This window comes from Motacilla alba, chromosome 5 (assembly GCF_015832195.1).
Source record: "Motacilla alba alba isolate MOTALB_02 chromosome 5, Motacilla_alba_V1.0_pri, whole genome shotgun sequence".
NCBI lineage: Eukaryota > Metazoa > Chordata > Aves > Passeriformes > Motacillidae > Motacilla > Motacilla alba.
The window spans coordinates 27148044-27160349 of NC_052020.1; the positions used below are offsets into that span (position 1 = coordinate 27148044).

General features: G+C 40.2%; 1 protein-coding gene across 4 annotated transcripts in view; it reads right to left on the bottom strand.

The window, feature by feature from the left end:
• The window catches only part of RGS6 (regulator of G protein signaling 6), a 257978-nt gene that overhangs the window by 58311 nt on the left and 187361 nt on the right, over positions 1–12306 (bottom strand). For all 4 annotated transcript variants that reach the window (XM_038136985.1, XM_038136984.1, XM_038136983.1 and 1 more), the window contains exons 6-12: positions 11889–11940; positions 9361–9425; positions 6362–6438; positions 3396–3477; positions 2805–2879; positions 1351–1449; positions 253–314 (exon numbers count right to left, since the gene is read on the bottom strand). In XM_038136985.1, coding sequence (XP_037992913.1) covers positions 253–314; positions 1351–1449; positions 2805–2879; positions 3396–3477; positions 6362–6438; positions 9361–9425; positions 11889–11940 — 512 coding nt within the window. The remainder of the gene's footprint in view (positions 1–252; positions 315–1350; positions 1450–2804; positions 2880–3395; positions 3478–6361; positions 6439–9360; positions 9426–11888; positions 11941–12306) is intronic.

Sequence of the window (12306 nt, forward strand, 5' to 3'; positions counted from 1 at the left end):
TTTCTTTTGTGAATGTTTTTCTTTTGCAGTATTATAGGTCCTCATTTCTCACCTATTTTTGCTCAGCGGCAGAAGAGTGAGTACAGAAGTGTCAGCAGCCAGCAGACAAGCAGCACAGCTGGTCAAGGAGGGGAAAGGATTGATGCACACAAAGGGGGTCAAGCCTTTGCACTTTGCTGCCTGCTCTGTTTCTAGAAATGCCAAACTGGAGATGAGGAAAGAATGGGAAATCATCAAAATGGGGACACTCACCTTTCTGCTACTTTGGACATCTTTAAACAATGTCTCTCTATCTGCATGTTCAGAAAAGTTATCTGAGGAGAGAGATGACATGGACATTAACAATTTATGAGTTCTGCAGCATGCACTGACAATATCCCAACACACTATTGATTTCTCTTTCCAAACAGCTTGAAAGTAACTCAGAAGGAAATGGGACCCTTCCCTAGGTATCAGAAGCTTATTAACTGCTTCCAATAGCACGCTCCATTGCCAAAGGCAAAGCCCTAGGGGAAGCTTCAGAAGACATACCTGAAAGTACAAGAGACACATATTTGGGGCCAAGGTTACTAGGACTACTCAGGGTACAATATGATCTCCTTTTTACAAACACTTTCTGCTCTCCCATTCCTCTTACTGACCAGCATCACAAGACTGGTAACATTTTACAGCACACTTTCATTCTGCTATAAACCAGTTCTTCAGCCTATGTTAAAAAAGCTCAAGAAATGTAGCATCCAGGTTTAGTTCAGAAGACCACCCAAAAACTGGCTGCCTAAGAAACTTGTTTAAAGCTGCATTAGTAAAATGCTGATCCAGTGATTCCTCTTTGTCTTTCAGTGAGGGCTGCTTATTGCAGCAAAGTAATTTTGAGGGAGAGCTCTTCGTGCCAGTGCAAGGATGTGTGAATTGATTGGTCATTCCTTGACATGATTGTCCAAATAACTTTTTCCTAGTTTCCTAAAAGCTCTGACTGTACAGTCTAACAGTCATGCACTGAATGATGCCTTTCCTCACCACTCATCCCCAGCGTGTGCCCAGCTACACTCGTCTTTGTCACTGTCCACTTTTCAGACATCCTCAGTGAACTGGAATTATTGCCTTATTGTCTGTGTCTGGTCCACAGACAACAAAAACAGTTTCAAAGGTCAATGTTACTTATAATATGCATCACCATACAACTGCACTGCTCAATGAATACCTACTAATCCTTTACATGAGTGAGACTCAAGGATAAGGATGTGAGGAGCAAGGACAGGTAAAGCATACAATTGGTTTTGCTGGTATCTCAGTAACTTTCTAGGCTTTTTTTCTGGGAGCAGTTCTCAGAAGAGTTGCCATACTACTTACCTGCTTCCGGAAATCCTCTTTTGTCGTTTTGCGCACCGGTTGGGAGGGCAGGTGTACGGGGCTTTGGGGCTGAGACTCCTCTGTAACCCCGTACACTGACTGTGAGGAACCAAGGAACAAACCAAAGGGATTATAGCATTTTCCTGTTACACAAGGAGGAACAGCGCAGTATGCAAAGCAGTAAGGTAACAAGCCAGCAATTTCCTACTGTTTATACCCACACAGGTAAATAATTATTCAGCCCCGAGCAAAATTTACAGATCAGACCATTCTTGCTGATGCCTGCACTTGGAAGGCCTTTAGGCATGTTAAGAGAAGAGTTTGTTTTAAATGTTTAAATGCAGATGATAATTTTTAGGAGCTCTGAAGGCTGTGTGCACTAATACTTGCAGGACGAACACTGGGAATGAACCGAGTGGTAAAAGAAAATACTAGAACCTAATTCTATGCCGCTGTCTTTTGTTTCATTTAATTTCTTGATGTAAAACTACATATGGAAGGAAATGCTTAACCAGGTCAGGTCAATGGGTCACACGAACTTCTCTAAACAAAAACCTGCAGACTGACCTGCAGCCATTCATTTTCAGGAGAGACACCTGCACTGAAAGGAATACCATTTGCCCTTTCATTTAGTGCTTTTGCTTTTCAGTAAAACTTCCAATAGACATGTGAATAGCTCTGCTGCAGTTTAACTACTTATGGAAGTTCAGGAGTCCAGTGTTTATGTACCCAAAAACATAACAAGTGATGAGATAAGAAGAAACAGCCTGAAGCTATGCCAGGAGAGGCTTAGATATTAAGAAAAAATCTTCTCTGAAATGGTTATCAAGCACTGGAACAAGGCTGCCCAGAGAAGTTGTTGAGCAGTTGTTGAGTCACCATCCTTGAAACTATTTAAAAGACAGGAACATGGTTTAGTGAAGGACTTGGTTAGGTTAAGGGTTTGAGTCACTGATCTTAATGGTTTTCTTCAATCTAATTGATTCCATGAATTCATACACACAGAAGAGCTCAAACTTGCTAGAAGTCAAAAACACCCAAGTTGCTAATGATCCAGCCTTTGAAATTATTAAGGCAGGTAAACATCTCACTATCTGTGCCCAGATAATTTCTTAAAAATGGACCTAGGTAATTTTGCCAATTCCTTTTAATTTTATGGGAGTGCAGAGCCATCAGACATTTGCAACACAGAGAGATCCTTAATGCCCTTCTCAGCTCTACCCATCACCCACCAAGTCAGTACAACTTTGCTGGTAAAACTGAAATAATAAATTCACCAAGGAGAACAAAACAGAACTTGTAGTAACAAAACACTTTTTTTTTTTTTTTTGTTCCTCTTGGGTAAGTCTCATATACAGTAGGTGTCAAGTATGAATTACATTAAAAGAAAACAAAAAAAGTGAACCAAACTAACTCCAAACAAGAAAAAACTAAAACCAGGAACTGAAACTGACCTTTTTCACTTTTTGTGGGTTTTTCATACGACGACACTTTCTAATGTCCATTTCTGTGGTGTTCACACAGCCTGGCTGAAAAGAGATGGTAATTGTGTTATTCCTCTGTTAAGAATCTTCATCCTACCTTACGTTTATAAAATATATGATTAGATCTTGTCCAAAACTCTTCCTTGAGGTTTGTGTTCCATAAATTACTCTTGCTAAACAAGAGACTTCATATACCCAAGGATGCCATGTCAGCATTTAATTCACTTACTCCTAACTTTGGCACCAAAAGGAAATAGCTAACAGGGGAAAGCTTTTGCTAGGAAGTCTGAGACAAGCTAAGTAAGCTGCTTTTTTTTTCATAAGCCCAGTAAATAATTTTCCAAAGTTCATATTTTTCACCTATTTCCAAATCAACAGTTCCATAGGTACAGAAGTCCAGAATGTCTCAAATAATCTTGCAGACACTTGGTGCATTTTGAACTGCAAGGAAAATCCACGTGGTGACTGTAAGGGTAATATTTTTGTGCATAAAGCATTTACTAGTAATAAAACTTTTCCTGTCAAAACCTGGAAAGTCTCTTCATTCAAAAATAGTTTTACCACAGGCCTGTGCACATCCCAGAATGCTCGTTCCTGGCTGTCCAAAATCTTTCTTTCTGTTTTATCCTTTTTCCTGTCAATTCTGAAAACAAAGCATAAGTGAGTATGAGTCAATGTACAAGTCATGCTCTCTTCTTTGATATAGTTCCTAGCTGTGGTTCTTAACCCCAAGACAAAAATTTTCAGAAATCAACTTTTTTTGTACAGTGATGTCACACTTGCACTTGCAAGGGCACATGCTGTGAACAAAATAACACTGATGCTTACTCCAACATGGGTCAAAAGAGATTTTTCTATTAATGTGGAAAAATTTAACAGCTGTTTTTCATCTGGTGAGGAAAACTTTTCCAGGTATCCTGTTCCCATGCTCTGATTTGACAGGATGGGAAAGTTTGTAGTTTTGTCTGTGTCAGGAGACCCACCAGGACCTGTTTGCTCCAGGTGAGGCTCCTGGCTGATGCTGAACTGAGGGCCTCATCAGGAGACCCCATTGCACCCAAATGCCCCAGCAGCACCACTCAATGAATACAGATTGCAAAGGAGCAACTATCCCAGACATTCCCAGCAGCAACAGCATGGGCAGCACTTCTTGTGGTCACTCCTCCTTGGAGCTTTCAACCCAAAGACTGCCTCTGTCTGTGTGCCCCCATGCTGGCAGAGCACAGGTTACCAAAGGTCAGCTTGCTGCATGGCTCCTACAAATCAGCACTCACTCCAGAGAGACATGACTGGGCTGGCACAACAGGAACTCTGTAATTCCAGCCCTGATGCAGCCAGTGAACCAACTCACTGAAAGCACACAGCCCAAAGGCCTCCAGAGGTTGTTCAAAGCAGTTCTTGGCAGCAGAAAGCAAGTGACATCCGGCACCTCACTCAGCTTTACACATGAGCAGAAAGTCAGCACCAGCTTGCAAGATCTACCTGCACAGGGACATGGAAGGAAGAACGGCCTCCATGCCTCCACTTCCAGAGCAGGACTTAGTAAAGCTCTGTGTCCCTGTGCTGGGTTCCCACATTGCTGCCACCAGGAAAATCAAAGTAGTGAGAAAAAAAAACCCAGGCCAGCTGTGATTTCTGACCACCAGGTTCTCTCCCATCTGTTTTTGTTTTTGAGGGGCAGTGACCCTTGGCTAAGTCTGTGCTAGAAAGGTACCAAGAGGATAGGTATCAGGGGAGAAAAAAGGAAGTTTATGAGCAGCCCTCCCCAGAAAAAGACCAAATTCTCCACAGTTTGGCATCACTAGCTGACTTCTCCCTTGAAAGGCAGACATGAGAAACAAGCTCTGGCACAAGCTCTGTCCCCACACAAAGCCAGAGCAGCTGCTGTACTGCGCTGAGGACAGCCCAAAACTGCTTTTCTGAGTGAGTCCTTCACACATGGCCAAGGGGGAAGGTGAAGCCTATTCCAATCTTTCACCACACAGCACACACAAATTGAAGGGACTCTTTGGAGGCTTCATGAATTCTCTTCAATGACGCTTTGTGCTCAACCCAGATTGTCAGCTCTTATCTCTAGATTTACTGATAACTCAGTATTTCACATTTTTAAACTATGAAGACCCAAAGCAGCTAGATGCTCTATGGCTGCAATTTTTGAAGCAATGTGGGTATAGCAATGGGAATCCTGTGTGCAAACAAAAAAATGTGGAAAACAAAGCAAACTTGGTAAGCAGGACTAATGTTTTCAGTTATTTTTGGGTTTTTTCCTCCCTTTTCTAGTTAACTTAAGCTTTTAGTTAACTGTAAATTACAATGTGAATTCCATCCCTGCTTTTCTGGAAACCTGAAGACTGAACCATCACATGAACCGTGAACCAAGAAGCTGAAACTCGCCAGCAAAAAAAAGTTGATAGTGGCCAGTTCATGCTTATGCTTCAAAGAAAACAGAATGAAGAAAAGATGAACAACCAACAGTAATCACAATGAGTATGATATTTACATTTCTTTCTTAGGTGATAATTATATGTTTTAGACAGAATGCAGACTTTTGTTTTGACTTACACTTTTTTTTAAATCTTGGCAATAGCCTTTAAGTAACTGAAAGTACAATTGCTATCCTAAGTTCTAATTTTCTCTTCCAAATGGAACACTGCTATTCTGTTTGGAAAAAAATCCCTTAATTACCCTGCAGCTTAAAAGATAATTACCATATATTTAAATGGTACATAATTGCAGTGTTATTAAGCAAAGAATTTATCAAAATTCCAAAGGGTTAATCAGAGATAGAAACATATACCTCAAGACACACCTTCAAGAAGTTATATTCCTTAACTTTTTAGCATCTAATGCTGAAAGTGCAAATTCCTTCCAATGGAACCATTTTGGTACTGGTGTTCTCATGTGTCATCTTCATCAACCTTTCCATTTTGTAAGTGACAATGACATGCACAAAATGGACACTCAATTTTAGGTATTAGTTTGTAGACAATAGTACACAAACCCTAGACCATATCCATTTACCAGCAGTAATGAAAACACACTCAAAATATAAACAGGCTTCACACTGCTTTCAGAAGGGAAGATGAGAAGAAATACCTGCTGTAAATACCACCCTTATAATCACATGGAAGTGACAGTATTTTTAGACTCAGAAATACTCTGCAAGCATAGAGTAACACAGACAGATGACAAAATTCTGTTCTTTCCATTCACACAAAACAAAAATACTCCACAAATGTAGAAGCACAATGGGCTTGCGAATTACCAGGGTCCCATGGTGAATACAGGCTTAGGAGCTCCAGACCAGTGTTTCCATGTACAGATAATTAAACCCATCTTTCAGTTTCTGGCACAGACCTTCAGAATTGGCTCTCTACTGTTTCTAGTCTGCCAGTGATTAAAATTCACCAACACCTTCTGAGCTTAGTCACAGTAAAGATTTTGACAAAGAAGTTTTATCTGTTCAGAATCCCCTTCCCTTCCCAGCTCTAAATACTGGTGCAATTCCGTGCTCCAGGATTACTCACTTCACTTGGGCCTCTGCTTGCATGAAGATGAATTCCCACTTTCTTGCAAACGCTCTCTGAAGTCTTGCTAAGTTTTCCTGTCAAAAGATGAAAATAGTAAGAACAGCTAATTTCTGTAATTACAATAATTGCTTGAGAATACATTTAGCATGGTGGGTATTTATTTTATTCCTTTTTTTTTTAACTGAGAAACTAAAGACATGGAAGTCAGTGTTGGTTTCAGGTGAACTATAATGCAGGCAAAGCAAGGCTGTAACACATCTTTTTGGGCTGCAACCCAAAGGGCCCTGCCAGGGATAAGTAATGGAGTGTGATGAAGACAGCTTGAGATCTAGTATGAAAAAAAATTATGGACTTGTTCCCAAAAGATAACACTGAGAAGCTTTGTGAAGCTGATGACTTTCATTTCTGATAGCAGATGGCTGCCAGCTGCACGTTTCCCTCTCATCCTCACTTTCCCTCCTCTCTGCACTGTTCTCTTCTCTTCAGGCTTTTGTGAAGGTGCAAAGCCTAAGCGTCCTCTGCTTTGCTCAGTCCTGGTCACTGCTGAGAGCATTATGCAGCTGCACAGTACTGAAGGCTGGGGATTGCCAGGATGATTCACAAAAGGAAATAGCTTGTTTGTCTGAACAATGAACAGTTACTGCAAAGAATGGCTCCAGATGCAGTTTTGCTGTACACCTGAAGTAACAGCTCTGGTCCATACCCATTCCAGAGAGTGCAGTGATCTGAACATTTGGATGTGGATGTGGCTTCATCACAGCTTAAGGTTAAACTCAGAACATGGCTGGAATTTCAAGCTTAAATTGCACCCTGAAGTTACATATCCATACCCTCCCCAAGAAAGGAGGCCTGCGAGTCAATTAACAGGACGTTTTCTCCATTACAGCTGGTTTAACTGTTTCAAATTTACATTGAAAACAAACAGTTCTACTCTTGTTCTCCTTATGCTTAATATCTTTATTTTGTGAAATGTTTTTCAGGCACATGCATTTCAACACAAGAAGAAATCTTCTTACTAGTTACTTTAAACTCTTGTATAACACAAAGCATAAAGCTTGGCCCTGTTACCACCAAGTCCATGTAGCAGCTTCAGTCTGTACATATGGAAGAAAACAGTTAAAAAAATGATTTACAGCTGTACTGAATGTGATGATTTCCTTAACTGTGGCTACAAAGAACAACAACTTGTAATTATCTGTAACTCAAATTTTTGTGGGTATTTTTTTCATTATTTTTATTTTATTTTAAATTATGTTCACATGTGCCCTCTGGAGTAAATACGCTGAAGCCAATGAAACATCACCAATGGAAGCTATATTTGAATTGTGCTTATGTTTGACCAATTACAAAAAACCTGAATGCAACTTTACAAGCTTAATCGTATCATCAAGACTCCTGCTCTAATCAGTGTAAATGTGGGCTGGGGGACTGTCTGTAAATGCTGCAAACAGAACCTAAAAATGAAATTCTATTCTCTTGAAGCTCCAGGTCACTGCTGATATCTATGGAGAAGCATTCTCATGCTGCATCTCCAAAGGTATGAGAAGCACTGCTTCTCACTCCTGCAAACCTGTTTCTCTCACTTGCGCTGAGCTCACATCCCTTGCTGGATCTGCTTCAGCTCCCATAATGCTTAGGAAGAGTTGGTGCCATTCTTATCTGAATGTCTCTAATTAAGAGAACAAAGTTTGAATGCAGAAGTAACCTCTAATTGTGCAATGCAATATTCACAAGAAATATGAGAGACTGCCAAGATCTAATTATTTACCATCACTGGAGCATTGCTACTCTCAGTAGGCAACAATGTGCAAAAGTACTTAGCCAAAGCCTGACTGCATGTGTGTGGGAGTATGTGTGCTGCTGAACAGCCTTTTGTTGCTTTATGGTAGATCTTTGGAGTACTTACACTTAATTGGTTGGATGTGAGCAATTTTAATGGTTTTAATAATGAAATCAACAATATGCAGAAGAGAAAATTCGGCAAAAGGACATGTAAGTGCATGCAGGTTCTTACATTCCTTCCTTTGTGCCTGTTTGAGATTAGAACTCTTGGGAAGTCGGAATGCATTTCCAGGGTGGACTAGGTAAGTGGCAATTTTTGCATGCTCAGCACTGAAAACACCAAATGGCATATCTCTCCACGTGCACAAATGTTCCAAAATGTAGAAGGTAAAGAAGAAGGAAAAACTTCAATCTTGGAAAAAAAACCCAAAAAATCCCACTCTAAAATATATGCAGCACAGATGTTTTCATTGTAACAAACATAACCACATAAGTCCACTAGAATCAACTTTGTAAACAAACCCTCTGACAAAAAACTCCATGTATAAAATTCTGCTATTACACTGTTGAGCAAGTAAACAGAAGAAAGTCAATATGACAGAAAGAAAAGTTTAGCTGTTCAGAGCGCTACACGGCTGGTATTCAAAGAAATACTCAGCCCTGCCCCACCTACCTCCATCTTCCTAATCCTCTCCCACCCTGCAGTCTGACACTAAAGTTTGAGATATTTTTATTGATAGTAACTCCATGTCAGAAAATGCGCTCTAAATAAAGTTCAGTGATATTTTTCATATGGCATATAGAAAATGTTCCAAGTCTAATATCTGAGAACTTTTGTAACAAGATGTGTCATCAACAATTTAATTGCCCAGTGGCACACCTGAAAATCCATCATTTTCCTGTGCTGAAATCTGCTATATAAACCAGGATTTCCTAACTGAAAACAGGACACCAAGCTAAACTTCTGTGTAATTTGCTCCAGTCTTGAAGGGCTCATTATACAGCAGATGCTTTAATGTGGGACACTGCAAAGCCCGGGACATGCATCAGGCTTGTTCCTGATGTTGTCTTCATATCAGCCTTCACACAGTTCTGACAACTAAGAAAAAGATACAGTAAAGGCTGGCCCCAAAGCACAAAATGGCAGCATTCAGTTGGCAAGCAAAGCTATCCCTGCATCCCCCAGCTTTAAACTCTAGCAGCAGTGTACCTACGGCTTCATAATCCGCCAGCTCCAGCCTAGCTTTGTTCTGCATGGTCCGTTTGCAAAGATAGATGGCTAAAGGGAGAAATAGAATGGAAAACAATTACAGACAGATTATTAGTACTAGGTAAAAAAAAAAAAAAAAAACAAAAACACACAAAACCAAAAAACCCAAAAACAAACAAAAACAAACAAAAAAAAAAGGAGGAAAAAAAGTAGTTTATAGACAGTTTGTTTTCATCAGAAAGCAACATGGGCCAAGGAATCAGAGGGCTGGACACCCAGCTGACATTGCTTACAACTAATCTCAGAGGCCCTAAACATCTGGGACATCTCATTTAAAAGTGCTGAGAGCAGAAGCCAGGACCTAACAAGATGTCCACGAAAGGCACAATTACTTCTGGATCTGGTAAAAGATATAGTATAAGCAACCCGTTCCCTAAGCAGATTGGGAATATGCATGCCAAAGTGACCATCCCTACATTTCTTTTCTGCTAAGAAAAAAAAAACAACAGGATATTGAAGTGAAAACAGAAATATGGGCCAGATCTTAAAAGCATGATCTGAGCATTTTTTAATATGTTCCATCTTCTTACACATTTCAAATGGTAAAGAGAAGCCTTGTCACATTTTGCTATGGGCAGAGGCTGCTGAAACTGATATGGTTTGGAATTCTGAGGGTCAAGATGAGCCCAGGACATACCACCAAGCCAGTCCCAGGCTGCCTTGTGGGAAAGACCCACCTGGATCTGCTAAGCTCACCCCATTTCCATTAAAGACTGAAACACAAGGTCCACAGCACACTCTGGGTATACAGTCAGGTCTGAACTTAACAGAGGCCCAGTGTTACTCATGTAATTCTACTCCATGCTGTTTCTGTAATTTTAACATTCATATAGTGAGCCAGTATTATGCATTGTAACCAGAGCTGACCAGTTCATTTATATTTACACATCTCAAGGGCAGCTTTCTCTGTAAGGCACTTATGACACCAAATGAAGTGAGTCAGTTTTCTCACAGTGTTTTTTCATGCAAGGCAGTGAACTGCCATTAGCAAGTTAGTTTCTCTCCTGTAAGTGGACACATGCAAATAAAAAAAGTATGAAGTGCTCCTGGGATTTCAGTTGTATTTGGGTCTACTGCTAGTTTGGGATTAATTCCTGGGAAGACTCCATCTGTACAGGCCTCTGATATGCAAAGTCTGATTATAAGCATATGTTAGAGGTTTCTGGGACAGATGAAAATCTGTCACTACAGGGCTCAGCTAATGCATTTGAAGCTTGTCCAGCTGTGGGTCAGCTCACAGAGGGTTTTATTTTGGGGTGTACTACTCCACTCAATGCCATTGCAGCACAATAATCTGACAGCCAAAACCAATTATTTATCTGATACTGCAAGAAAAAAACCAGAACCTCCCTCTTCACATTATTTTTCTGATATTTAAAGAATACATATGAGGCACAGTTCACACAGTAATATAGAATGACTGTAAAATCTGGAATTTTTTTTTGCAAATACAGAACAGCATCGTGTTTTCTCCTTAACCATTCCCTCACTAGGATAAGTCTAGTTCATCTGCAGATGAGGACTGCAAATGAACTATTACATGACACACACCATTGCAGGCTACTTCTTCACCCCAGAAAATGATTTCCAGAATCCATAATGATGAGTAATTGTTGCACGGGAAAGAAAAAAAACCCAAACTGATTATTCAGGGAGGAGCTCTAAACCAATCTTAGCTTATGAGATAAAGGAACTTCCAGAAGCTCCCATTTTATGACTGCACACATGGATACACTTCCTATTCCAAAGCCACACCAGGATGCAACAATTAATTTTGTCATTTAACTGTGAAAGCAGTGCAGTTCTGAAGAGACAGCAATATTGCATGCAGACAGCTAAAGATAACAACACTGACATCTTTTCTTTATGTATTATCCCTGTCTGCAGGCACTCACATGTTTAAAACACCATGTTGCACTTTATTAACTCATAAACCATGCTCAGTCTTCTCTTTTACCGTATCATCTGGTAATCTTAAAAAAATGGGAAAATAAGTCTGATGTCATGTATCAGAGAACTTTTAGCTATGGACTGCTGTTAGTTATGTACCGGTTTATTGATCAGTCAGATAAGTGCCCAGATGAAGTGAATTTTTATTGATCCACATAACAGATTCAGCAACAGATCAGAGGATAGTCTCCCACAAAAGCAATATCGGTACTATTCAAGATTCCCAAGAACCAGTATTCTGCTTGCCACAAATCCTGCTGAAATGAACAGGGCTATGGGAGAATGAAGGCAATGGATGGCAAACTCCTGGCCCCACTGAGCTCAATGGCTACAGCTCCAGGGGCTTGAGACACCCCAGGGTTTCAGTTTGTGCATTTGAGATGGGCACAGATCTGCCTCTGATGCTGCCATCTAACAAGAAACTCTGCACGTGAAGGGTGTATGTGGCCAACAGTAATTATTTGAAGAACAACTGTTTACATCACAAAATAACTTTCTATAATGCAACAATCATACTCTTACCATAATCTGTGTTTTCTGGTTCCCAGCAGTTTGAAGGCCAAAAGTATGGTGCCTAAGAAAAAACATATACATTTTTGTAATTTAAGAGATGAAAACCCATTCAGATGCAGAAAAACATTACAAGTTCAAAAAGAAGAATCACAAAATCTACCATCCAGATTCTGCCCTCAGGGGAAACACTGCTACAGATTACAGTAAAAGTGAGGATGCGAAAACCTTTAATAGTCCTCACTGCAGGTAAACAGAGATGCTGTAATGCAAGCACCTCTTGTGCAGGATGTCCAGTGTCCTGATGAAATTTCAGACACTGTTGCCAGCTCATCTGAATGTGAACATCTTATCCACTAGCCCCAGAACCTCCTCTTTCCCCAAGAATTCACAGGCCACCTGAATATATATATATATATATATTTAAGCA